Here is a 25,327-nt window from a genome sequence, read left to right on the forward strand (position 1 = left end):
ACCATTAATAATTCTGCTTAAGTATACTGGAAAGCATTGCTTGCTCGGACTGGCGATGTGATCTGTATTGACTGAAGCACAAGCCTTGTCGGCTAGCCGATTGTTATATAAACTGCTGCCAGTCTGCAACTATAGCGGCTTATCCATGGACTAATAACGATCGAAGAGTCCAGATATAGTCAGTAAATTAAATTCTGAATTTGTATGTCTGTCTACGTGATTTGGCTACGTGACACATTCCGGATGTATGATTCATACATATGCTGTCCGCAGGGCATCGCAAACAGCGAGTCATTTTGTGCGACGTCACCATCATCAAAATTTTTGACAACTCTCGCCCGGCGCTTGAAGGTCCAACGACATTTCACATAATCGACCACAACAATGTCACGAACGCAGCCACATTATTTTGGCGCGGGTCCAGCCCTTCTTCCAGCCGAGGTCCTCCAGCAAGCAGCGTCTGATTTACTAAACTACAAAGACAGTGGTCTCGGTCTTGGTGAAATCTCACACCGCTCTGCGCTAGCCGTGAATGTTGTTGACTCAGCGAAGGCGACTATCAAGCAATTGCTCGCAATCCCAGATACTTACGAAGTTTTTTTCCTGCAAGGTGGTGGTACAGGTGAATTTTCAGCCGTGGTGTACAATCTCCTCGCCTCGTTTGCGCTTAAGACTGGAAAGAAGGGCAAGGCTGATTACTTGGTCACTGGATCATGGAGCCAGAGAGCCGCCGAGGAAGCAACTCGGTTGGGTGTCGATGTCAACCTGGCAGTTGATGCGAGGAAGGGGAGTGCTAATGGTAAAAGCTATGGTACCATCCCAGATCCGTCAACCTGGACTCTGGGAAGTGCCAGGGAGACAGCATACGTCTACTATTGCGATAATGAAACGGTCAACGGTGTCGAATTTCCATATATTCCCGAGGTTCCGGAAGGTGTCGAGCTGGTCACGGATATGTCGTCAAACATTCTCTCAAGGAAGTTCGATGTCACCAAGTTTGGTTTAGTATTCGTGAGTGCCTTGACCTGTGTAGTACAAAACTGTATGATGTCCTAATTGCATTATAGGCTGGTGCACAGAAGAATATTGGCATGGCAGGTGTGACTATCTGTATCATCAAGAAGCAACTTCTTGCCCGTCCTAAGGAAGCTGATCTTGTCGCTCTCGGTATCCCACTGCCTCCTCTTGTCCTTGATTTCCCAACTATCGTCAAGAACAATTCGCTCTACAATACTCTCCCAATTTTCAACGTCCACATCGTCTACTTGACCACCCAACGACTAATCGATAAAGGTGGTTTGGAAGTCCAAGAGGCAATCAGCGACGCTAAGGCAAAAAAGCTTTATGATGCTCTAGACGCGGCACCAAAGGGTGTGTACAATTGCATTGTCGAGAAGGCATACCGCAGTAGGATGAACGTTGTTTTCACCATTCCCGGAGATGGCAAGGAAATGGCCTTCTTGGATGGCGCCAAGGAGAGAGGTATGACAGGTCTTCAGGGCTACCGAACTGTTGGTGGAATCAGGGTGTCAAACTACAACGCAGTGAGCGAAAGGAGCATTGACAAGCTAGTTGACTGGATAAATACGTTCGCAGCGAGCGCTTAGACGGATGAGGATTGTCTTTACAAATCGTGTGTCGCATGTTTACTTTATGTAGTATACATCATATCTTTTTAGCGCCAGCGCCCACAAAACCTCTTACGCAAAGCAATCTTACGGCACGTTCTAACATAGCTATAGAGTCAGGCTGGGGATATAATATGAAACATAGCTGTGATCGTCCAGTCCTGCCAGTAACACATGTAGCATCAACGTGTACTTGTCTGATATACCTATTGAACAGTCAGTACGGTGTCAGGTACAGCCAACAAGGCAACAGCTAACCAACTTACAAAAAATAATTCGCCTGGACGCGTAACATATTCTAAGAGTATGGAACAACTCGTCTGCATTTACCACAACGCTGTATAATGTCTCTTTATCTAAGTCTTCCTGCGATTCGTCATCACCTTCTTGTGAATCCCCATTCAGCATGAGTGTCAAATTTGTCCACTTCGCGTCCACCGTAACGTCATCGTTATGTATCGCAATTCTTAATTCCCCGGCTCGATTAGCCGCTATAGTAATATGCTTTGTCAAATTTCGATATCGCTCGCATATTCGTAATACACTGCGCACATGCCGATATAATTCAAGTGAAACATCTGGATTGGGAATTGTAGGTTCAGCTATTCCCTCCAGCACATTCTCGCGTATGACCTTAATTGGGATCTCTTGCTTGATTGAAGTGTAAGAAGGACTATCCACCGAAACGACTAAATACGGAATTCTTCCTCTTTTCGCTAATTTTACTTTGACCGTGTCGCTACTACTAGTGCACGATTTCAATGCGCGAACGAAGTGGTCAAGGTTCAATTCCATGTTTATGTGATCGTTGTCCAACGAGCCAATTTGAATCTCAGAGAATATATCTGCAAGCTCCAAATGCCTATACATATTAGAATTCGGTTTCGCTTGACATGGACACCGTACTTACGCCCAAATCTGTGTGGCACTTTGACCTAGCGACTCTTTGAATGATATTAATGTGAATCTTCCATCTGTGACTCTTATCAAGCAGTGCTTGCGTAAAAAAGACATTCCATACAGGACCGCTTAACCAACGTTAGCAAATGACCATCGAAAATACAGAGCGGGATTCTTGATCTCACCTCGGAGTGTATCCGGCTGCTGCATGTTTGCCGTAAAGCGCATGTCGCCGACCCACACGCCGCCCAGGTCAGACAGCAGACCAGCTAATAATCACAAGTACAACTCTGTCTTCTGCTTTTAATACAGAGATCAAAAATTTCTCTGTTAGCTTTCCTAAACATGCTCGCTTGTAATTGATATTATCGCGGTTGTGGAAGGTGCAATTTTATCGGACACGTCGCGTCTGGGACGTGGGCTTCACGCGTTGTACGAGTTTAGGAGATATTGAACCTTTGTGTTAAGGGTTATAATTACTACGTTTCCGTCATCTCTACGCTCATAATTATACACGCAAAATCCGATTATGCATTAATTTAGCTATAGTAAACTTATAGAGTGGTATCTTCCTGCCGATAATGGTCTAGGACTAGTCTGTACATAAAGTTTGGGGAATAACCGCCCCTATACAAAGAGTTAGCATTCAATAAAGCATACAGAATCTACGATAACTTACATATTGGTAATGCATAGATCCACTGACTCTGGTGGGACATAGTCATACAGAGGATTCACAACGTTAACTTTATCCACAAGACTACCTATACATTATGATTAGGACTAACTGTGTACTACCACAAAAAAGTGAAACTAGCAGATTCTTACCGTCTTCGAACTCCAAAACTTTACCAGTATCTCCAACTTCGATAAGACTCTCAATGTCGAATGGATACATAGGCGACAATTTATATAGCCCAGTACAAACAACAACTGGTGTCCTGTGCACATTCGCACATTGACAAATCATTGCCGCGCCAGCAGATGCCAAAAGTCCTCCATTCGCCAATACTATACCATATCAGCCTCCCTCTGCATCCCATCCGGGTTTGACATACCTGCATGTGTGCCTAGGATAACTTTCCCTACCCTTCCCATAATCGAATAAACCATGGCGTCGGTGATAACAGTTGTTTCAATTCCGGCTTCTGCCAACTTCAGTGCGAACTCATGAGTCTTCTCAACGTCATTGGGAAAGACTTCTACAACCAAAACTGTAAACTTCCGTTTCTGCGCGGTTCTTAGTAGGAATTTTAAGACAGTTCTTGAGTTTGGAGTAGGTGTAAGAATTGTCTCACTATAAGGCGCGATCAGTGGCCAATTTCTGCAGTAAAACTACGAGAGCACATACTTTTCGTGAATCATTTCCACGCCCATGCTCGCGATGCTTTCATCTATACTCTTTAGCTCATCAATAAGTTCCTGGATCCCCTCGATAATATATGGCTTCAAATCTTTCTTGATCGATTTGCCGGTGCCATCGCTGAGACTTTGAGACTGCCGATTGGGGCCGCATTCATCATTTGTTGATAGCAAACTAAACATAGAGGTAATTAAAGGGGAATTGATCGCTCCTTAACAAGTTAGACCGAGCGACACATGACTACCAAGTGGAGACATAATTTACCATCGCCAGACTCTGAGTCGTTTGTATCCTCCGACTCTTCCCGAATTAATGCAAGAACTCGTCTAATAATATTTCCGCATGCAAGCTCTGTGAAGCAATTAGCATATCCCGCTCCATACAGCTTCCCACATACCATCGCAATTCATACCTCTTGGCTGTGCACTTTGTAATCGTTTACCCAGGACTTTGATCTGAGTAACTAGTTGATCGATTTGCGTCCACCGAGCCGCTGATACAACGCGCAGTAGCAATTGGGACGTAGCGAGTGCGACATTATATGATCCCTGAATCTGACGGCGCTTGATTTGCCTGGGTCATAAATTTAGCACTTTGCGAAGGCACAAATTATTAGTTATCACGGCGACTATAACTCACGCGACAAATGCCTCGATATGAGCATTTAAATCCTTTTCTTTCGAAATATGGGCACCTGCGGCCAACATAATGTTACTTAGTATATAGAAGCCGCTTCTGATGTGTATTAGGTGCTATGAATGACCGGATCATAAAAGCTTGGAATTGCCAATAAAATTTGGTGAGCGATTTAAAGTTTCGACTTCGACTTCGTGATCTCCGGGTAAGCTGGGAGTAGTGATGAGGCAGCTGCGCATATAGAGCTGTAGATGCAGAAAGTCTCCGCGGTATATGCGCTATTTTGACTGTCGGGACAGGGCCAGCGAACTCTCTTGGAGGTAATAATAGTTGAACTAAGAGGCAAAGCAATTGCATCGGACACAGCAATAATGGCGAATGCACCCGCACCGGCCGTATATGGCGGAGGTATGTTGGATTTTCCTGGTGACACTTGATGAGTGAACGTTCTGACAATAATCCAGATGAGATCTCCGCATTGGTGATCGATCCAGGTAGCTCATGGACGCGCGTCGGATTCGCTGGCGAAGACACTCCAAAGGTTGTCGTTCCGACATTTTACGGAAAAGCGGATGATAACATCTATGTTGGAGATAATGATCTACATAGTCCACGACCCGGGATGGAGATTCTGAGTCCGATGAGTGACGGATGTAGTATGTTACGGTCATCGATTTGCGGACTATACAACATATGCTGATTCTCCATGTAGTCAATGATTGGGAGATGACGGTAAAGATATGGGATTATGCGTTGTCTAGGAGACTGTACACTGAGGCAAAGGAACATCCACTGCTCATCACTGAGCCGGCGTGGAACCCGCCAAAAGATAGAGAAAAGACCACTGAGGTTGCGTTTGAAGAGTTGGGCGTCCCGGCGTTTTATCTGGCCAAGGAAGCTGTTTGCTCAGCGTATGTGTACAGTTCTCTATGTGCAGTAAACGAACTGCTAACTATATATGAAGCTTTGCGTGTGGGAAGCCAACGGCTTTGGTAGTTGATGTTGGTAGCGCTGTAGCGTCAGTTACCCCAATTATCGACGGATTGGTCTTGAAAAAAGGTACACTTTTGACAGCGCTTTACATTTGCAGCATTATGTTAGCTAACTGTCTGAAAATCTTATAGCCACGTTCCATAGCGACTTTGCGGGTGACTTTATTAATTCTCACATCGCAGCATTGTTTAAATCGAAGAATATCACTCTCACGCCACACTTCATGATCGCAAGGAAAATTCCAGTTGAGATTGGTCAGCCTCCGCAAGCGACTCTTAAAAGTTTCGATGGTCTAACGGAGAGCTTCCTTGAGTTTCAGCGAAGCCGTATTCTCAATGAGTTCAAAGAGAGCACGAGTGGCGTGCTTGAGCAATCATACAACGAAGTAATTGCCAATATTCGACCAGCGAGGCCATTTGAGTTCCCGGACGGCTACAATCTCAATTTTGGTGCTGATAGATATGCCACTACTGAGCCACTGTTTCAGCCGCAAGCGTACCCGCTTCCAGATTCGAATGTTGATTCTAGCTCTCAAGGCATTACGGAACTTATCACGACCAGTGTCAACGCTTGTGATGTTGATGCCCGTGCAAATTTAGTCAACAATATTGTCTTGATTGGTGGTACTAGTTTGCTTCAAGGATTTACGGAGAGGACCAACATTGAGTTAAACCAAGCGTTTCCCGGTATGAAAATCAGAATACAAGCTCCAGGAAATTCCTCAGAGAGAAAATATGCTGGATGGATAGGAGGTAGTATTCTAGCTAGTTTGGGCACCTTCCATCAGGTATGCGACTTATTTCTGTAATGTGCTATATCGTTGCGCTGACGTATTTGTTTAGATGTGGATCGGCAAGAAAGAATATGACGAGATCGGTCCGGCTGTCGTGGAGAAACGATGCAAGTAGACTGTTTATATAGAATTGAAATGTACGATAGTATTGTATTATCTCTGTGATGGTGTAGTTTGACTAGTATACTATGTAAATTACGTGTATAATCTTGCTGCTTATAGGTGCTAGTATTGAGAGATTTCCATTCGGACCACTGTGGATGCTTGTAATAATGGCAACAACCTCACTTCAAATGTAACCTACCAAGACACCTACAGCTTACGCGCTCATAATGTCCACTATGGAAGACAAGAAAGTTTTCACAGTATGCAATGTTCTGCTTCGGGGTACACAGATAACAGCAGGCATGACTACTGTTTTCCTTTCCATCCTGCAAATTGAGGATTTAATTGAGTCGACCCCACTATTCGCTAGATCCGAAGTCTTTCATTCGAGCGGTCTCGATATCTGTGAGACGTCTCTAATTGTCATGGTAGTTTCAGCGGTCTAATGATTGCGATGAGAAGAAGACTGATATTAAGGACTAGGGAACATTTAGCGCTGTTCTTGCGTCTTTCTTAGGCGCAGCAGGCGTCTCGACGCGTATAGAAGATCAGCTTCGCATTTATATGCGACCTTATAGACTTATCGTCACGGATATTATATTCCTGGTTTGTTGGGCATTTTCAATGCCAATGCTGGTTATTGAATATCCAGACAATAATCAGAACTCTGTGATATATAAATTATTACTCGCATCTTGCGTCATCAACCTGTTAGTGCTGAAAAATTCACGTTCGTTATTGAATCCTGCTAATCCTTATAGAATATCTTGGAGTACATCAACTGGTTTGGATTGCTGTCAATTTGGGGATTTACTTATTTCTGAAAGCGAATATGCAGTTGATGAGGACGCGACAGTAATTCCACTGTCGACTATATCTGGATTAGAAGATGGAACACTTAGATTGGCCTGTGACAAACTCGAGACACCAAAACCAGAAAACGCTATAATTAGAAAGAACGTCGCGTACTTATGGTGAGCAAGTCCAACAAGTATAGAAGAGGGTTCATGAGCAGGCTTTAAAGTGAGTCCCCCTTAACAGTTAGTTCTAGATATAAGAAGGATAAAAAACTCAATCATATACTATACCCTCTCTAGAACTTCTTTAGCTCCTACAGCTCTACCTATTAGTTTTCTTTGATGATGCGCATTGAGGGACCGAATGATAATCCATTATATTGACAATTAATGACACACTTTTGTTGAAACGAAGTCCTGCAACTGGCTAATATACACGAGAATTCTTATATCCAATACACTAACAAATAAGTTATATCTGGTATGTCCTGTCTAAAATCCACGTCCGCCTCGTCCGCGGCCACCGCGTCCCCCTCTGCCACCACCACCTCGTCCTCCTCTGGTACCGCCTCGAGCTCCACCCCGTGCTTTCGATCCCGGTTCCCCTCGTTTCTTATTTTTGGGCTTTGGCGCATCATCGACTAATAATGTGTCCAACGGCAGCGAATCGGGTAAAATAAAATATCGAATGTTGTTGCCTCGAATGTTGATATAGTCGAGGGATATCGGATCTCGATCCTTGATAGTCATCTTCACTGTTTTTAGTGTCGTGTTCATCGTAGGTGCAACCGATACTATTGTTCCCGAAACGATTGTGCCTGTGCATCATTTAGTATTAGTAGCTGAGTGAGTTAACACGATAGCTTGACCCCCTTGGGGGGGTGGAAGCGTAGGTACGCAGTAGGATTCCATCACATACCATTCTTTAGCTCTATCTGAACCGTCTCCGACGTCAACTTCATAAGAAACCTACACCTCTTAGTTATGCATTTCAACGTAAGATATTATGATCGCCCTCTTCATAGAGTAAGAGGCGGGTTAACATGTTACCACAGCAAAAACTTACCGAACCAATTTCATTTTTATACTTTGTCAAAAGAAACCCGTTAATATATTCGCCTAACAGATCACCGTGCTCGATCTATGTGCCTCGTCTTGATCTGTCACAAATATTTCGGTTGCTTGGTTTCAATTCGAAGATTTCGTCTAACCTGGCAAAGGGTACCATTTACCCCAACCCTAGATTTTAGGTGTTCAATAATTTGCTCTTTACGTAAAACTTTAACTTGCGGTCGAACCGACAATAATACTATCAATTCCATTGATTCAGAAAAGTATGTACATGTCACGAATAAACTATGCACAATTCACAAATACTATCAAAACAAACCAGATCAAGGTCGTTAAATAACCAGTCTCGCCCATTTGGGAATACCTTAACTGTCCAACTTAACATCTCAAATTGATACCCTGTCTTGCCTCCTGAGCTCGAACCTCGAACATGATTTGGACGCCTACGAATAGGCAGGCCGAAGTGAAAAGGAAATATGGGATGCCTTCTAATGTCAGTATCACATAGCAGTAAACGCACCAAGAAAACTCATACCGGTCCAGGAACTAAATATATCACTCAGCATATCTCTCAGTCCAGCGAGCCCCACTGCAAATCCTACGAGGTTGGCTAACATCATCATATAAATATTCGCCACCGCACCAATAGCGCACATATGCCGATATATTGGCCGGGATCCCCACTGAGCAGTGGTCAGCACGTCCAACTCAAAGGCTTCCAGCAACTAGCACTCACCTTCTTAGCTGGAAAAACTAGCTTTGCAGCAACTTCTGGGACAACGAATAAGGTAATTAGCCATCCCCACGCTAGTAGTCGTAATTGAATGTCATGCCAAAATGCGACAAAGGTAAATACTATAAGCATGTTGCGTATAGGGTGTTTGGCTCCTCCAAGGGGAACATATAGGTATCGGATAACCCATCTATTATAACTCCTGTGCCACGCTCGCCAAAATGCTGAGGCTGAGTAGTTGTTGCTCATGCATCGTACCATATTTTCGGGAGGATCTATTTCATCAAGCAAGGCCCATAGCCGGAAAAATCTCCAGGGAATTAGAAGCTAAATCATAGTAAGTAAATTATAATCATTGGACAAGTAGGAATCACATTCGCTCGCTCACCTTAAGCCAAATGGTCTTCAGATTAAAGAACCCGACCATGCTTATCTGCAGCGGAGAAAGCCCTTCCCATACTCCGACACTTGATAATGCCACGACATACATATAATGTAGCAACCATTCCATAACCAGAATGCAAGCCAAGACTCGCAGACCATATAGTAGGGTTCTCTTCTGGCTAACAGACGCTAGAGAGTGTTTCGACTGATAAATAAAGTCGTTAAACGTCAAAATAGGTCCGGCAATGTAGAGGGGTGTATAGACCAAATATGCAATGTAATTGAAGAAGTTATAATCCGCCTTGGGAGGTCCAATGCTAATCCGATCGATTTCTGAAACCGCATCGTCAAGTTGTTTCTTCTGTACCCATTAGGTAAAAGTTGAGCCAACGACACAGTGCACTCACCTCAATGTCACTGGGATTAGCTAGGCTTTCATAGTAGTCGTAATTGTAACTAATCATTCGCAGCACTGAAAAATTAAAGTTGACATCCCATCTCGGCAAAAGACCACAGTAAATATCCTTGTTAAATATAGTTAGCATTACAGACGAAAAGATAATGGTCGTTTTCATACCAAAATACCAAGGCCAGGAATCAGCGATCCAAATTTATAACCTTCATACCACTCATTCAGGAACAGTATCATTATGTTAAATATCCACGTAGCAATCATTCCTGCTCGTTTGTTAAACGATTTTGAGATCAGAAAATTTACCACATAGATCGCAAAAATCTTGACAGTACTGAAACCATACAAGACCGCCAGAAATATTGCAGCAAACCCAACATCAAACAAAAGTCGCCGAATCCTGACAGCATTAGCCATCCTTCTTAAGACATAATGCAGTACAACAGCTCCTGCCAAAATTGGCAATTTATCCCTAAATCCGGCGTATTGGGCATCAGAATTATCCTAAACACAGTGTCTTAGTATTTGCTGAAGTAGAGCAACCTAGGATACTCACCACCTTCCTCCCTAATATCCAGCCTTGTGCTAGTTTATCTTCGTACAAATGATAATTAATACTTTTTTCTGAGCAATGATTAGTTAGTACACGGCGGCGTAGTTCACATTCCATATCTACCATTACTCGCGCTCATAGCTGCCCAGAACATTTGTGGTACAACCGCTACGAAGATGATGTAGTAGACGAAGAATTCTGGTGTCCGCCATCTTGATTGAGTCGCGTTTCTCTTATTCTGGTTTAATTTATCTTGCGACTCAGGTATCAGTCGCGTGTCTAAAACCTCGAGAGAAAATAAGCATAATGGATTTATCATGTTCGATGAAGTTCGTCCGGCTCAGCGGGGCCGATTGTAAACACAGCTATGGATGACTTGACCGGCAATTATGAAATTAACCAGGAATCAACTGCTATAGCTTGCAAGCCCCAGGAAATCAATTCTTTGTCGCTAGCAATTTGACGCACCCATCAAAACTGATCTTGAATGGTGCTGGCGGTGATATACCATTGGCGTCGCGGCAAATACTAGATAAAATGGGCTCCACAGGGTATGGAACGTGTGCTTTCTCTCGTGCGGCTCATTACCGGGCGTATTGAGGGCATCTTGCCCTGGTACCCCTTTTTTTTCACAACATGGCATAGAGCCCATCATATTTCTTCTTTGAAAGAAACCGGAAATTGTAGTCGGATGTTTGCTGCGATGCAGCCAGTCAGCTGGAAACAAGTTACGTCGGGGTTCTAAACAAATGGCGATCTCCTGTAGTTGGTGGACCCTGCCTACCAATGTATTATATGAAATTTGTAATTTTAAGATTGCGCTTGAAAGTTATATTGCACGACGTCAGCGACGTCCACAATAATGGAGTCAACATCTCAGACATCTGGGCTGCATTTTGTGCGTGGTCTAGTTGGCACGGCCAACCCACTAAATTCTTACACTGTCCAGCCATATATCGTGCGAGATCAATCATACAACCTGTTGACAACGAATAGTCAAGCACTAGTGAAATACGCGCTGCCATTAGTGAGAAGACCTAGATTATAGAACTCCCATTGGGTCCAAACGTAAACGAGTTACTGAATAGATCCAAAGTAATCCGCTCATAGCCATGACAGTATAATTCGAATTCCAACAAATCAACAGTTGACTTATGTATTCCAGGACTACGATTGGAATTGGCCTCGATGCTCGCGGTATCACTGCAGTTAGAGTGATCGGTCTTGTGTGACAGATAATCTATATAATGCAAAACGCCCTGCTTGGGGATACCTGCTTAAGCCCCTTATATCCGAAACTCCGAGCTAACTGCGCGGAATTTAGAATCTGGTAACAGCGGATATATGCATTATTCGTATAATAGTTTGTAGAATAAACCATACATGCATAATACACAAAACGCATATCAAGACGATTTACGGTGCAAGCGACTTCACATAAATATGATGCGATCCCTAGCCAGGTCCAACATACTTTGCACTTAATTGGACATACTGACGTCTTCCATATCAGTAAAGAAACCAATCGTTATATATATTATTGTCTTGTAGTCCATAACCGGACCGGGGGCAGAGTGGACTAGCTAGCGTATGATTGATATCATTCGGTCTGGTTCATACCTGTAGTCAACTCAACATCATGAGCATCATAACCAGATTTGCCGAAGAAATCGGCATTTTGACTCTCATATATGCATCCTTTGATGTTCATCTGCTATGTTTCCAGCGCTTTATTCGTATGTTTGCATATGGACAAGTGACGATTATCTTGGCTCTCTTCTTCGAAGCTTTGGGCATTACCGAGGACAAGACCGGATTGTTTATGACAAGCACTCTTTTGGGCGATGTTGTTATCTCATTCCTTTTGACGTTAGTAGCAGACAAGATTGGGAGGAGGAAGATCTTGGCCGCTGGAGCCATTCTGATGTGCATGTCGGGAATTACATTCTCATATGCAACCAACTATTGGGTATTACTAATTGCTGCAATTGTTGGCGTCATATCCCCCAGGTGTGTCACTGCTTTCCTTACGCATGTGTTTTGAGTTAATCGATCTGCTGACTGTACACGATAGCGGGAATGAAATTGGCCCTTTCAGGGCGATTGAGGAGTCGACTCTGGCGCACTTGACTGACTTGAAGGATAGACCGGATTTGTATGCTTGGTACAGTTTATTGGGTAGTCTAGGAGCGGCATTAGGAACTATTACTAGTGGTTGGCTTGTTGAGAGATTACAGGAAGATTACTCTTGGTCGGTGCTCAAGTCCTACAGGGTCGTTTTTGTCCTGTATAGTATTATCGCTGTTTTCAAATTTGCTGCGTCGGTCATGTTGTCACCGTTGACGGAGTTAGAACCTGTTCCTTCAGAACCAAAGCCTGATCCGGCCTCCGCCGCTGAAAGAGGATCGTCCGCTAGGCCTTATAGTGGTCAAGGAGATTCGTACGCCATGCGTCCTCTAGCGAAGGCTAATGAGAGCACAGACAGTCTTACAGCAAATAATGAGGACGAAACGGAAGAAATTTATGAAGAAATGAATCAGTTTTCGGACGCTCAAAAGAAGAGGTCCAAGTGGCTGTTTTGGGTTGACTATTTGCCACAACTTACGCCTAATTCCAGAAAAGTGGTTATGCAGCTTGTGCTGTTGTTCTCCCTAGATTCGTTTGCATCTGGAATTGCGACTCAGTAAGCATATTCACTACTTTAAAAAGAGATTTTGCACTTGTATCTAACGTGCCTCAGATCCTGGCTGTCTTATTATTTTGCAGACAGATTTGGTGTGAAAGAAGGCGCGCTTGGGACTCTATTATTCGTAACCAATTTGATCTCGGCGGCATCATCTATTGTGGCTTCTTCTATCTCTAAGCGGCTTGGGCCTATTATTACGATGGTCGCTACACATATGCCGTCGTCGGCTGTCTTGGCAGTCTTGGGTTTCCCATCTGACAAGAGCGTCGCCATGATATTACTTATTGTGCGATCCTGTACTGCATCTATGGATGTCGCCCCTCGACAGGCGTTTTTGAGCTCGATTGTCACGAAGGAAGAACGAACAGGTGTCATGGGCGTGGTGAATGTAGTACGCACACTGGCTCAGTCCGCGGGTCCGGGATTAATGGGAAAATTTGCATCCTTGAAGATGATGCCGATCGGTTTTTTGATTGCCGGTCTATGTAAGGTGGCTTATGACCTTGGAATCTTGGTTTCCTTTTTGGGTACTCAGTTGCAAAATAATTAGGATTAACCCCCCCGGATGCGAGTAGTGAGCATGAATTGTTGCGGATTCGCCTGTTAATAAATATTCACATGTACGAACGCTTGTATTACACGGCCACCAAACCACGGATTTTGAACAAAATGCCGAGTTCTGGTGGTGCCACGCTGCGTTACCAGACGGCAAGGATAGAAACCTCAGCACACGGCTACCTTCGGGGGAGAAGCTGTGCTCGTATATGTATAGATTCTCGTGTAAAAAGGACATCCATTTGGAGAAGGACGTAGGGAAATCCTCCGGAAAAAAAAAACCAGGTGGAAAACAAACAAATGCTGATAAACCTACCATTGTTCCTTATGAGCTTATAATAGGGTCCCCTCTTAACGCCTTTCGACGAGGCGTCACTGGGACCGGTAGTAGACCAAGTGGCTTGGTTCTCGCCGTTCATGTGAATAGTTGTTTGATTCGTTCATTTGCGTGCAAGCAATCACTTCCGAGGCGTTGGCCCGTACGTAAATTTGCCTCGGCCGTCAGCAGATAAAGGGGGGGGGATTCGTACCCCACATTTCACGCGTGCAGTTCCGATATCATGCAAAGCTTGACGTTCCCTGCTACTTAATTCGTGAGCTCGCAATTGGTCTTCGAGGGATTCAATTTATTATATCCATAATCATGGCTGCAGGTGATTATTTGTATGAAAGTGCCCAATTACTACAGCTTCGCCGCTAACTTCTTTAGGGCCGTCCGCGATGCAATTAAAAAGATCATCCCGCAGTCGTCCTACGATGACGGTAGTGCAGGTCCAGTCCTGGTTCGTCTGGCATGGCATGCCTGCGGAACCTACGACAAGAAGTCAGGAACTGGCGGGTCGAATGGGGCGACCATGAGATATAAATTGGAAGCCAGCGACGAAGCCAACAACGGTCTTGAATATGCCCGGAAAATTCTCGATCCTGTCAGGCAACAATTTCCGTGGATTTCATACGCTGATCTGTGGACTCTTGCAGGAGTTGTGGCGATCGAATACATGGGGGGCCCCAAGGTAGACTGGAAGCCAGGAAGAGTCGACGATGTTGATGAGCAGTACGTTCCACCGAATGGACGCCTTCCAGACGTATGTGGTCGTGATTGAAGTAGTATGGATAGCCAATGTTGTAACAAGCGTTATAGGCTACTCAGGGAGAAGATCACATACGCTCAGTTTTCTATAGAATGGGCTTTAATGATCAGGAAATTGTCGCTTTATCAGGGGCTCATAATCTTGGCAGATGCCATGGTAAGTGGCTGATAACTAACATGGTGCAAGGCAGGACTAATTCGTGTCAATAGCAGATCGAAGGTACCACGAAGTCTACGAAAGTAGCTGACAGCATATATACTAATAGTTTTGCAAGCGGATTTGAAGGGCCCTGGGTTCCCATGCCTACAAGATTTAGCAACACTTAGTAAGTTCGGCATAGATACGAAATGGTCTCGGGCAAGCACTGACCTTCACAACAGTTTCAAATTGCTTTTAAGTTCACAGTGGCACAAGAGGAAGAACAGCGTCGGGGTGGAGCAATATAATGATGAGGACAATGAGCTTATGATGCTTCCAACAGGCGAGTGTGCAGCTATCCCATAATGGTTTTAGATTTGTGTCTAATAAATTGGTTGCAGATATGGCTTTAGTCAAGGATCCGAAATTCAGAGCTTGGGTTGAAAAGTACGCCGACGATAAAGATCTTTTCTACAGAGACTTCGCTGCGGGGTTCGGAAAGTTGCTTGAACTTGGAGTTATACGTGGTCCAGAGGGTAAGGCGCTCAGACAGTATGCTCGTGCGAAACTATAGGGCCGCTCTCAACTTGGCCGTCAATTGTCGTGTCTAGTAGCCATCTTTAAATTGTAGATTGATGAAAAGGGGGTATTTGAATGTTGACCGGAATGTTACTGTAAATGCATTTCGGTCGCGACTGATTTATAATAGCAATAGATACTGCAATGGCATTATTGTCGATGTATATATAACACTCGGTACTATACATGATACTCAGTCCTGGGTGCATCAGCAACGTGGTTTCCAAAATACATGTCTTATGACCTTTTTTGAAGGTCACAAGCGCAACTGCATTCTTCTCAACCACAGTATCCGTTAGTGAACAATTTTTACTGATTATTATGTAACAATGCAGCAGTCGCTGCCCTCCGTGGCGGGCTTCGGCAACCGCGCCACAGCTCGACACCGAACATCCGTGCGTCATCATCCGTCCCGCATCCGAGCAGCCGCACGATGACAGGAAGCGGAACCGAAATCACTCGAGACTGCATATTGTCACAAACGCTGTACCAAGTAAGCCTTAAATTTACAACTATGTAACAATATATGCGATCGTTTAAACTTTATCGCTCCTGACGTAAGGCTGAATAATTTTGACGCGTCCCATTACGTACGTCCTGCAAATATATTACCCATCATTGTCGAGCCTTCTCAAGTTTTCTCCACTGCCATTGTGTCGCGAAATCAATATATAAAGACACCAAGGTGTCCATGAAATCTGTTCTCTTGCTTCTTTTGCTACCAGTGTTAGTTGCCTACACAATTCTTAATCACATCGATTTATCCAACAGACGGCAGGCATCAATAGTGAAACCCACACATACAACAACCGCGACTACAGTCAACAGGAATCCAACTTTCACAGTTTCATCAGAAGTCATGTCGTTATCGGCAATTGCGAAACCTCGAACGATCTCTAAGCTCTTCCTCGCCATTGAGCAGTCGGAAGGCGTTGGTGCCAGAGTGCGGCGTTCTGTCGGAACTGCTAAACTTCGCAACTTCTCCCCGTTTTTGCTACTTGATCACTTCTTCGTCAGTGGAAAGGCAGGTTTTCCTGATCATGGACATCGGGGACAGGAAACGATCACGTATTTGCTGCATGGACAGGTTGATCATGAGGACTTCACAGGCAGCGCCGGGACCATTGACGAGGGTGACTTGCAGTTTATGACTGCCGGAAGGGGAATTATGCGTACGTGCCGAAATTTATTGTTTATTTTGAGATCACTACTAACCAAATTATAGATGCCGAGATGCCACGTCCTCAGAAAGACGGATCCGCCGTTACTGGTCTTCAGCTTTGGGTTGATCTTCCTGAAAAGCTAAAGGGCTGCGAGCCCAGATATCGTGACTTGCGCAAGGACGAGATTCCCATTGTGAAGCCTTCCGACAAAGTTGAGATTAAGGTCATATCTGGTGAATCATATGGAGTCAAGAGTCTGCAGGATCTTGCCTATACTCCAGTTTGGATGATCGATGCGACTATCAAGCCCGGTGGATTTATAAGCCAGCCTTTGCCTGAGGGCTGGAATGCGTTTGCTTACGTTCTCGACGGCGATCTTCTTTGTGGAACAACTGTGGCTAAGCAGTACAACAATATTGTTTTCGATCGCGATGGCGACGGTGTCGAGATGTCAGTTCCCGACAACTACGAGAAGAACGCACACGTCGTCATTGTCGCTGGCCAAGTACTGGACCAGGAGGTTGTTCAGTATGGCCCCTTTGTTGCTGTTTCCAAGGAAAAAATTTATGAGGCTGTCATGGATTTCCAGAACGCGGCGAACGGATTTGAGCGTGCTAGAAATTGGGAGAGTAAGATTGCCAAGAGGATCAGATGAGCTTGATCTTGATATTCATTCCCTATTGGGTCATTTTTGTTGCTGTTTTTAAGGTTTCTTATGTTATTGTTTCAGGATTCTCATTGTAGGTATTGTACATAAGTGTGCTTGGTTTAGTTTCAGGTTTCAATAAAGGCATGAATTGTTCACCGGATGTGACTATTTATTTATTGGTACTTACAACGTAAGCATCTGCAAGGTGCATAAATCTGGATGTAAAACAAATATATAGTTTATTGAAACCATAGACCAGTTCCATAAACAAGTCGCCTTTCGGGTGGTGGCTATATATCCTGAAGCAATCAATCAGTGCAGCAAGTCACCGGAAGTGAGCGTCCAAAAGTTGCTCATCGCATAGGGTTATGCGAACTGCCTTAATGAAAACTGCAACCCACAAACTCATCTAAGTTTGAGAGATCTGCATACCGCGCAGCCTGGATAAAATCAGTCATCTAATACGAAACTTGATTTATTTAATTTTGTTATCCTTAAGTTAATTGGGTAGTAGCCAATTATTGCGATCAATCCAATATGGTTGTGCCGTCCAGTTTTGACCCGTACGATGCGGAAGAGTAAGAGAACACCGTCCTCATGAAAATATCTGGTTCTAAACTTATACATTTCAGTGCCGTAAGGAATTTAAAAGGATTTCAAAAACTGTGGTATCATTGCAAGCAGCAACCGCTAGTTCCAATTGGTACGTGATTCCCTACGCTCAACATTAGATCCCATCCATTGACGGCACGTGAAGGTGTCCTTGCCACTTGCTATGCACTGACAAGGTCGGCCATTGCGGTCCGAGGAGGAAGGCATAAGGAGGCGAACAAGTATTTCACGGCTCGTGTAGTCTTGCAGGGTCTCACGCTTGTAGCCTTGGTCGGCACGTCCATTTACATGCAGTCTGATGGAAAGACTCAAGCCGAGAGAAACGCAGAAAAAGCGGCACGAAGAAAGGTAATAATGTCGCTTTCTAATTATTAGTGTTTCTGAGCTGACACCTATGTTAATAGCAACTCTGGCTCGAAGAACTTGACCGACAGGGTGGGCGGCTACCAACTTCGTCGTCCACTAATGACAATGGCAATGTTTGATTGACGAGCTATCTACTGACATGGAATCATAAATGCATACGGCAGTACAATGGGAGTACAATCATTGCTCAAACAAAAACATAGTACTTTCGTTTTTTTACGTTTGTTTGGTATGCTGCTAAGGTGCTACGGGTATTGTTTCGGGAATAAATTCGAAAAAACTGCAATTTATAGGAAGACCATTTACACTAATCCAAATAACGTATTGCGAAGGACGGATTATCTTACAAAATCTACAATTTCCAAACTCACTAGTTAAACGTCTCTTTGACTGCCTCTCGTATGGCCCCTCTGGATAAACACCAATCAACATGATGATTTAGTGCTTGATCATCAGCAGAAACCTGATTCCCGCATATTGGACACGACACTAAAGCACTCGATGACTCGCCGCTGGCTGTCGACAGTGGTAAGCTCTCGCTTTCTGGAGCTGCCATCAAAGCGTTTGCCGTACGCTGCTGCTGCAGTTCCTCTTCGTTCTTTATATCCCTTGCTGCTGAGGCTTTTGAAGAACTTCTATAGTCATCAATCGCATCACCTGCATCCTCCTCTTGTGACCCCTGTATTATCATAGCCAGCTCTCCTACTTCTTCGTCGTCATGCATGTCGGGACTATCATCGAACAATTCTTTAAATTCAGAGTGTATATTCATGCTAGTACTAGGCTCATCCTCCAGCCTATCATTATGTCTCCGCTGACCTTTAAGGAACGTTTTCTGTATGAATCATTAGCATCGGATGGTTCCGTCACACAATGCGGCCAAGACTCACCATTGGCCCTTCATGACTGAGATTGACAAGGTCCGTTACCCGCAAACCAATCAATCGAACTGTTATAGGCAGTTCCTTCTCCAACATCTGCAGGCCATAACGATAAAAATCTGACGCCGTATTAATCGGCCTAGGCATGGGCCGTTGGCGCGAAATTTGCTCAAACGTAGCCTTCTTCAGTTTTAACCCCAACTTCCGACCTGCCAAGTTTAAGCGCTTGCAATCTTTCTCCAAGTCTTCGGCAACATGTTGCAGTTTTTGTTTCATCTGTGCCATATCAGAGATAGCACGGAATGATCTTTCACACCCTACTGATTTGCGCTCGTATTGGTCTATAGGCTTCACTTCTGTCGATCCCAGGCCGAGATAACAGTTTAATAAGAACGTCATCGTGGTATCTGTGAAGATCTGGAAAGGATCCATTAATGGCGAGTCACAATCAAATAGACGTAGCCATATATCACATACTTGATATAGTAATGCGCTCTTGCGATATATATCTCCACACGAATTGACATCTAGAGCGAGTAATTGGCGCTCAAGAACGTAGCCTATACCGGTTATCTTCCATGGTGTTTAGTCCGATACTTATTAATATCAACGGACAACAATAGACGACATACCTTTCGGACGGGCAGGTTACACATAAACTCCATGACCGCCTCGCGGTCATTAGCGATAGCACATTGGCCGTTGGGCTTGTTTACGTTGGAAGCAATTTTAGCTACCCGTGAATCTGTCATGTCGTTGGCGTGCATCAATCAATACCATCAGAGACACGTACTTGGGCCAATTCCGGCGCTAACAGTTAGACCGGTCGTTTCAAATATCCTCCTCCGCATGTCTGACACAACTTCTTCTCTATCCTTATTCACATTCGCGCAGTACTGTACCTGCATATCAGCATAACGAGCACTATCATACTCAGCAACATGTTAGTACCTCAGTTATGTTCAAATAAGCTTCGTCCAAAGTCATGGCGCCTATTATAAAGTCAATATACAAGGATCAGTCGATAGACAGTCTAGACTCACAATGGCGCGGATCGTATTCGGACAGTATCATTCTAATCGCGTTTGATTTCTCGATATATTTCGGGAAATTTAAACGCAACACCGTTAATTCAGGACATATTTTCTTCGCCACAAATTCAGCCATTGCGGACCTAACAGATATTAGCGATTGATTCGATGTCAAATTTCATGAAGTTTATTACTTACCGGACTCCAAATTTCCTAGCTACATAGTTACAGGTACACAGTACGCCCTTCCCAACAGCAAACGGCTTCGATTTCAATTCAGGGTGATCGAGCTCCTCGACGCTAGCATAGAATGCGTCGCCTATACGTTATGAGTCCTGACTGATTCAGTAATCGATATTAAGCAAAATAGATAATTTACAGTCAACATGAACAATAGTCTGAGTCAGATCCCTCGTCGCCTCATACTGTCGTATCAAAGCCCCTACTCGGACTTCTGCTGCTGCTAGCTCTTGATTGCTGACGTTTGCTGCCTGCCTGACAATAGATTCGACTTTTTTCGTCAGCTAAGAGAACGCGTCTTAGCATACACGTGACAACAAGCAACAAGTTCGCTCTTACATCTTTTTCTTTCCGTTTCTGGTGCTCAAAGTATTTGCTACCCTCTAAGACTAGTCAAATCAAAAGAACGCGAAAGACCATAACAACCGTACGTACCCGACGCTTGATAGATAATTTCGCTGACCACGGCCTGGTTCACTCCATCTTGACCTGATTTTTGAATAGAAGGTCCTAGAAGACGATGATGGAGAGTCCCAGGACCTTCAGCAGAAGTTCCTGACTCAGAATTTTTCAGAGATGACTCTGGATTTGGGCTGATATTCTCGCGCTGTGGGCTTGCAGGATCTGATACCAGCATAGCTGCTGACTATCAGTACACAACAATCCAAATTGCCCAAAGCCTTGCTATCTAACTGATAAAGATTGAAAACTGCTTATGCTCCTTGCTTTACAGTCATGACGACATTGTAATGGATCGACTCGTGGTGCAATATTATGAGATTTCTCAGATTGACCCGCGGCGGGTACGTGACGCCAAAACAAGGTACTATCGTTACCCTACCATGAGCCTCACGCAATTAGGTCCCGGCAGCAAAATTAATGCGTTTCTCCCAGCATGTCTCACCTAGAACCAAAATTCGAGGTCTCAACGTGGTTTCGTCCCAGAAACGCTTGCTTGAATCGACACCAATCGAAGATACCGCGTCGTACATAGGACCTTCGCAAAAACCAGGAACGCGTGATACGTTTGAATTGCTATTAATTAGTCGAGATTTGAACTACAAATTGAGCCGGGGCGCATGCAAGGATGGAGCAAACAATAGAAAGACTCCAAGCGGAATTGAGGCACAAAAATGAAGTAAGTTAATTGCTATTATGTTCTGTTGAATGATACGAGTTTATAGGCTGACTCGCTAATGTAACTCTTGTATAGCTGCTGGCGGTCTACGATAAAGGATTCGCAAATCTTCACCGTAACTATTCGTGTACTGTCTGCGACAACCTCATGTTCGAACCATGTGTCATCGCATGCGGTCACTCATTTTGCTACACTGTGATTGATCCAGGACTTTATGCGGCATATCTACTGATATGACTAACGCTGGGTAGTGTTTACTGGAGTGGTTTAGGCGTCACAAGACTTGTCCAAGCTGCCGACTGCTAGTTAATACGCGACCAACCATATCATTCCAGGTAAAGTTCATACGATTTCAGTTACTCAGGTCGTCACTAATATTCGTGGATAGATTAAAGAAACTGTTGATAATTTGGTTGACAAATTAGAATTAGTGGTCCCAACTGAAGACAAAGGAGCAGTTCGAAAACGGCAGAAAGAGCAGCGTGATCTAGTAGCCACACACAAGCGCCGACATGGCGAAATATTTCCGGAAATGTTTGGCCCCGTCATCGAGGACACATATGAGGATGACGAAGATGGCGTACGGAGATGTGCACGGTGCCACTGGGAAGTAAGCTAGATTTTGGTCGCGAATGAACGAATATCATGGAAATGGCTAACGTTAAGCGTCGAACTAGTTGGAAAGCGAGAGTGGCCGCTGTTTGCGTTGTTTTAGCTGGCAATTTTCTGACGACGAATCTCTTGATGGGTTAGGCTCACTCTCTGATGAGGAGGACGGCTACGACATGAATTCTGATGATGAAGACGATGTCATCCTCGCAGCGGTCGGCGAGTATGTGGATATCTGGAATTCGGACGAAGAAGGTGTAATCCCAGTGCAGATGCACCGACACACGCACATACCCCGAGTAAATGTCGTGGATTCGGATATCGAGGGTGATAGTGGCCGTATATCACGGCAAAGTAGTAAGTGTCCTATTTAACTTGTTTGAGGTAGTGCTGACAGCAGTAGGACGCCATGACGTAGTAGATTTGGATGAAGGGGATATAGAGAATGAAGACGATGAAGAAGATGAAGAAGATGAAGAAGATGAAGAAGACAGACACTTTATTGATGACCGAAATATTAGCGAACTAAGCGAGGAGTCTGAAGGCGATCTCTCCGCTGCAGACACTGACAGCACCATCAATGCCAACTGTGCTAGCGATTCAGCCGTTCAGATACAATATTACGATTCAGACCTCGATTTGCAGAGGAATGAGGATGACGACGATGAAGGTATTAGTGAAGCTGCTGACGATGACGACAAAGGTGTACACGACGGGGGTTATATTCTTGCTGGTGAGACATCTCGATCAGTGACGCGGAGATCTAATTCATGCAAGGTAGAGCAGCAAGAGGTTTATTACGATGAGTCTAGTGACAATGAGAATGAAAGCAGGGATGAAAGCGAAGAAGCAAATAGTGGAGAGGGCAACAGTGCATTGAGCAGCGTGCGTGATAGCGATTCTAATGATTCGTTCATCGAAGGAGCAGCAGACGAAGGAGAAGAAGCCGGCTGCCCGGACACCCGTCTACTCAAGCGAGCTCGACATTCTCGTGGGAATAACCACCTGGAGTCTAATAGGCAAACAAATAGCCAAAGGGAAATGAGACGAATTGGTCTGCAACGACTTCAACGTCGAAGAGGATATCATAGATAGCATCTGTAGGCGACGTCTGTATAATATTGAATTTAACCGGCGTCTGTGTGTCCGCGATTAGTTGGAAGTAAGGCACGCTCATTTGTATTTGGGTGTTCGTCATGTATGCACAGGAAATTAAGTAGTAAAAGCCTTCGATAGGACGATTCCAACTATGTACCATAACGAGATCGTAAGGATGAAACTGAATATTGCACTGAATATTCCATTAAATAAGTCTATTAGTATATGCTTGCATATATATCCAAATGATGCCCCATATTAACAAAATCCTGAAAACACTAATCCAAGTAACTTAAGCTTAATTGCGTAGAAGTTCCTAAAACGAAGCAAGAAGTACTCGCAACCTGAACAATATCGAACCAAATTAACAATATGTAGGGACACCAAAATTAAATCAAGTACAATATTATACACCGTACCACATCTGTATAGTTCCAATTAGGGCCTCCAACGTGGACGCCTCGCCAGGCGTCATTATAATGTATCAAATTTAGTTGCTGTCCGTAGATGAAATAAAGTCTTTCACGACTGTACTGCCGGCAAAGACTGGATTCAGTACGATACACGCCAAAAAGTATTCCAAGCCACGACGTCGTTCTTCCAAAAATCCAGGTCGGAATTTTGCTAAAAATAACAGTATTAGTCCAAGCTAGGCGGGGCGAACAATCCACGCGCTCTTACATATTATACTTTTTGGCGGCAACCCTGGAATCGCTGCTCTTAAGAGTGGGAACTCGCCAGATAGTGCATTCTGCAATTGGCAAAACTCGGAATATCTAAATTTTGGAGCCATTAGATACAGCATCAGACAATCATTGAGAATAGACACCAACCGCTTCCTGAATCGAATCGTTCTTCCCTAAACTCAAGTTAGCCGTCACATTATCGCAACCGAACCCACTAGATTGCCCACCTCAACAGTCTCTATGACGCACAACCAAGTCACATATGCACCAGCTTTACCAGCACCCGCGACGATCGAATAATCACCAACCCAAGCACTTCGTGCCCACATTTGCCCATTAACGTCTCCGTCATCCATAGAATGGTCCACTAGAGTGATAGGCATTGGGTCAACAAGCGTAAGATCATGTGGATCCCCTGGGGAGCCCGCTATACCAGGAGGAACGGGGCTCATCACAGAATGAAAGTCGTCCTAAATCCTACATTAGTCTCGAACGATGACCCCCCGTGACTGGAAATGTCTAGGTGACTAACCGAGTCTGACGAAAATACGGATGATCCATTGGTTTGTGATCTTGTGAGACTGCCCAAATTTCCGAGTGAACTTGTCCAAGTCGTAAAAATGGGTCCGCTGTCGGCTCTGTTGAACGAGAAGACATCACGGAGCTTTGAAGCTGTCTGAGCCACTGTTCTGTCCAGAGTGATGGTGGTGGACGGTAAAGATATCACGTCCATGAAGTTCAAACACACCACTAATACGCAAATGAGTGTCACGTCAGGAAAAAAGTGCAAGCTGCAGTTAATCTAGACGAGATAGTATATATGGCCGGGCTTCTACTTATTCGAAAATGTTCATTCTATGTCAGTGGGCCGATGAGATGTCGAAGGACAAATCTGAACTCTAACTCTAAACGTGGAAAGCAACTTCAGTATGGCATATTCCCGCATTCGTAGTTGCCCGAGACGTCCCGTGCATGAGGCACACTCAGGTCAGGTGTTTTCGCAAACTTGTACCCGAACACGAATGCGAACCGAATGCGAAAGAGTGCTTAGATCTACTCCAGTTTGTATCTCTTTCTCATATCGGAAGTATGATCTGCTGATGCCCCCAGGCTCCAGCTGTCCGCAACTGATAATGTGGAGAAGCTAAATGCGGTCTTCGTAAATCTTCACAGTGAAGTGTATACTACGCGATACTCCGTCTATTGGACAGTAGGCACAAGTCATACTGAGCCATTACTGAATGTTTTCCACCGCTAGAAACCTTAATGTCGTAGTGTAGCAAAGCTCGCAGGTGCTATACTTCAAAAAGCCGACAAATAATGAATGAAAATTGAAATATGCAATAATAGTACCAACCGAATAAAAACACCTATTTAATCCTGACCGTGGCCATCCTTTCCCCCTACGACCAATAACACTTGGATATACCTGACAAA

At 44.3% G+C, this 25,327-nt stretch overlaps 14 protein-coding genes across 14 annotated transcripts; 8 read left to right on the forward strand and 6 right to left on the reverse strand.

Annotated features, from left to right (window-relative positions):
* The first annotated feature begins 292 nt into the window (after positions 1 to 292).
* Positions 293 to 1,755, forward strand: V1508DRAFT_392002 (pyridoxal phosphate-dependent transferase). Its single transcript, XM_066937946.1, has 2 exons — positions 293 to 1,011; positions 1,068 to 1,755. The coding sequence occupies exons 1-2, from the start codon at positions 385 to 387 to the stop codon at positions 1,605 to 1,607; spliced, it is 1,167 nt and encodes a 388-aa protein (XP_066793213.1). The 5' UTR covers positions 293 to 384; the 3' UTR covers positions 1,608 to 1,755.
* Positions 1,592 to 2,933, reverse strand: V1508DRAFT_425349 (checkpoint protein Hus1/Mec3). The gene is made up of 4 exons (XM_066941420.1): positions 2,714 to 2,933; positions 2,539 to 2,656; positions 1,895 to 2,490; positions 1,592 to 1,834 (listed from the first exon to the last, which is right to left on the reverse strand). Exons 1-4 carry the CDS (start codon positions 2,754 to 2,756, stop codon positions 1,737 to 1,739), a joined length of 855 nt encoding a protein of 284 aa, XP_066793214.1. The 5' UTR covers positions 2,757 to 2,933; the 3' UTR covers positions 1,592 to 1,736.
* A 106-nt stretch (positions 2,934 to 3,039) lies between these two features.
* On the reverse strand, positions 3,040 to 4,754 carry V1508DRAFT_376294 (initiation factor 2 subunit family-domain-containing protein). Its single transcript, XM_066937594.1, has 8 exons — positions 4,531 to 4,754; positions 4,304 to 4,464; positions 4,156 to 4,242; positions 3,880 to 4,102; positions 3,587 to 3,825; positions 3,357 to 3,539; positions 3,208 to 3,292; positions 3,040 to 3,155 (listed from the first exon to the last, which is right to left on the reverse strand). Exons 1-8 carry the CDS (start codon positions 4,596 to 4,598, stop codon positions 3,083 to 3,085), a joined length of 1,119 nt encoding a protein of 372 aa, XP_066793215.1. The 5' UTR covers positions 4,599 to 4,754; the 3' UTR covers positions 3,040 to 3,082.
* Positions 4,755 to 4,771: 17 nt separating this feature from the next.
* V1508DRAFT_425357 (actin family) lies at positions 4,772 to 6,634 on the forward strand. The gene is made up of 6 exons (XM_066941421.1): positions 4,772 to 4,935; positions 4,992 to 5,183; positions 5,240 to 5,438; positions 5,492 to 5,586; positions 5,652 to 6,307; positions 6,363 to 6,634. Exons 1-6 carry the CDS (start codon positions 4,899 to 4,901, stop codon positions 6,426 to 6,428), a joined length of 1,245 nt encoding a protein of 414 aa, XP_066793216.1. The 5' UTR covers positions 4,772 to 4,898; the 3' UTR covers positions 6,429 to 6,634.
* Positions 6,635 to 7,506, forward strand: V1508DRAFT_425358 (uncharacterized protein). The gene is made up of 2 exons (XM_066941422.1): positions 6,635 to 7,128; positions 7,180 to 7,506. Exons 1-2 carry the CDS (start codon positions 6,983 to 6,985, stop codon positions 7,394 to 7,396), a joined length of 363 nt encoding a protein of 120 aa, XP_066793217.1. The 5' UTR covers positions 6,635 to 6,982; the 3' UTR covers positions 7,397 to 7,506.
* A 73-nt stretch (positions 7,507 to 7,579) lies between these two features.
* On the reverse strand, positions 7,580 to 8,393 carry V1508DRAFT_280846 (uncharacterized protein). The gene is made up of 3 exons (XM_066936520.1): positions 8,282 to 8,393; positions 8,135 to 8,190; positions 7,580 to 8,033 (listed from the first exon to the last, which is right to left on the reverse strand). Exons 1-3 carry the CDS (start codon positions 8,293 to 8,295, stop codon positions 7,708 to 7,710), a joined length of 396 nt encoding a protein of 131 aa, XP_066793218.1. The 5' UTR covers positions 8,296 to 8,393; the 3' UTR covers positions 7,580 to 7,707.
* Positions 8,394 to 8,500: 107 nt separating this feature from the next.
* Positions 8,501 to 10,887, reverse strand: V1508DRAFT_376303 (MBOAT, membrane-bound O-acyltransferase family-domain-containing protein). Its single transcript, XM_066937595.1, has 8 exons — positions 10,492 to 10,887; positions 10,372 to 10,439; positions 9,981 to 10,319; positions 9,811 to 9,927; positions 9,408 to 9,764; positions 9,023 to 9,346; positions 8,822 to 8,969; positions 8,501 to 8,771 (listed from the first exon to the last, which is right to left on the reverse strand). Exons 1-8 carry the CDS (start codon positions 10,685 to 10,687, stop codon positions 8,665 to 8,667), a joined length of 1,656 nt encoding a protein of 551 aa, XP_066793219.1. The 5' UTR covers positions 10,688 to 10,887; the 3' UTR covers positions 8,501 to 8,664.
* Positions 10,888 to 11,826: 939 nt separating this feature from the next.
* Positions 11,827 to 13,682, forward strand: V1508DRAFT_425366 (major facilitator superfamily domain-containing protein). Its single transcript, XM_066941423.1, has 3 exons — positions 11,827 to 12,378; positions 12,443 to 13,051; positions 13,109 to 13,682. Exons 1-3 carry the CDS (start codon positions 12,008 to 12,010, stop codon positions 13,602 to 13,604), a joined length of 1,476 nt encoding a protein of 491 aa, XP_066793220.1. The 5' UTR covers positions 11,827 to 12,007; the 3' UTR covers positions 13,605 to 13,682.
* A 275-nt stretch (positions 13,683 to 13,957) lies between these two features.
* On the forward strand, positions 13,958 to 15,689 carry V1508DRAFT_425368 (heme peroxidase). The gene is made up of 7 exons (XM_066941424.1): positions 13,958 to 14,272; positions 14,319 to 14,694; positions 14,751 to 14,856; positions 14,910 to 14,919; positions 14,975 to 15,025; positions 15,081 to 15,181; positions 15,240 to 15,689. The coding sequence occupies exons 1-7, from the start codon at positions 14,253 to 14,255 to the stop codon at positions 15,410 to 15,412; spliced, it is 837 nt and encodes a 278-aa protein (XP_066793221.1). The 5' UTR covers positions 13,958 to 14,252; the 3' UTR covers positions 15,413 to 15,689.
* Positions 15,690 to 16,033: 344 nt separating this feature from the next.
* On the forward strand, positions 16,034 to 17,389 carry V1508DRAFT_425373 (RmlC-like cupin domain-containing protein). The gene is made up of 4 exons (XM_066941425.1): positions 16,034 to 16,152; positions 16,218 to 16,589; positions 16,643 to 17,250; positions 17,302 to 17,389. The coding sequence occupies exons 2-3, from the start codon at positions 16,277 to 16,279 to the stop codon at positions 17,233 to 17,235; spliced, it is 906 nt and encodes a 301-aa protein (XP_066793222.1). The 5' UTR covers positions 16,034 to 16,152; positions 16,218 to 16,276; the 3' UTR covers positions 17,236 to 17,250; positions 17,302 to 17,389.
* A 243-nt stretch (positions 17,390 to 17,632) lies between these two features.
* On the forward strand, positions 17,633 to 18,572 carry V1508DRAFT_376315 (hypoxia induced protein conserved region-domain-containing protein). The gene is made up of 4 exons (XM_066937596.1): positions 17,633 to 17,807; positions 17,862 to 17,932; positions 17,987 to 18,189; positions 18,246 to 18,572. The coding sequence occupies exons 1-4, from the start codon at positions 17,767 to 17,769 to the stop codon at positions 18,324 to 18,326; spliced, it is 396 nt and encodes a 131-aa protein (XP_066793223.1). The 5' UTR covers positions 17,633 to 17,766; the 3' UTR covers positions 18,327 to 18,572.
* Positions 18,573 to 18,577: 5 nt separating this feature from the next.
* On the reverse strand, positions 18,578 to 20,996 carry V1508DRAFT_400044 (uncharacterized protein; the record flags this gene model as incomplete). Its single annotated transcript, XM_066938304.1, has 11 exons — positions 18,578 to 19,042; positions 19,098 to 19,505; positions 19,566 to 19,661; positions 19,721 to 19,833; positions 19,882 to 19,984; positions 20,040 to 20,080; positions 20,132 to 20,262; positions 20,318 to 20,438; positions 20,499 to 20,643; positions 20,699 to 20,742; positions 20,795 to 20,996. The coding sequence occupies 11 exons, from the start codon at positions 20,994 to 20,996 to the stop codon at positions 18,578 to 18,580; spliced, it is 1,869 nt and encodes a 622-aa protein (XP_066793224.1).
* A 225-nt stretch (positions 20,997 to 21,221) lies between these two features.
* On the forward strand, positions 21,222 to 23,398 carry V1508DRAFT_425385 (uncharacterized protein). Its single transcript, XM_066941426.1, has 6 exons — positions 21,222 to 21,497; positions 21,573 to 21,692; positions 21,749 to 21,832; positions 21,886 to 22,107; positions 22,175 to 22,463; positions 22,510 to 23,398. The coding sequence occupies exons 1-6, from the start codon at positions 21,447 to 21,449 to the stop codon at positions 23,199 to 23,201; spliced, it is 1,458 nt and encodes a 485-aa protein (XP_066793225.1). The 5' UTR covers positions 21,222 to 21,446; the 3' UTR covers positions 23,202 to 23,398.
* V1508DRAFT_425388 (Phox homologous domain-containing protein) lies at positions 23,395 to 24,800 on the reverse strand. The gene is made up of 5 exons (XM_066941427.1): positions 24,423 to 24,800; positions 24,118 to 24,360; positions 24,038 to 24,063; positions 23,886 to 23,980; positions 23,395 to 23,828 (listed from the first exon to the last, which is right to left on the reverse strand). Exons 1-5 carry the CDS (start codon positions 24,621 to 24,623, stop codon positions 23,695 to 23,697), a joined length of 699 nt encoding a protein of 232 aa, XP_066793226.1. The 5' UTR covers positions 24,624 to 24,800; the 3' UTR covers positions 23,395 to 23,694.
* Positions 24,801 to 25,327: the final 527 nt, after the last annotated feature.

This window comes from Lipomyces doorenjongii, assembly GCF_038497915.1.
Source record: "Lipomyces doorenjongii strain NRRL Y-27504 unplaced genomic scaffold V1508scaffold_80, whole genome shotgun sequence".
Classification (NCBI taxonomy): domain Eukaryota; kingdom Fungi; phylum Ascomycota; class Lipomycetes; order Lipomycetales; family Lipomycetaceae; genus Lipomyces; species Lipomyces doorenjongii.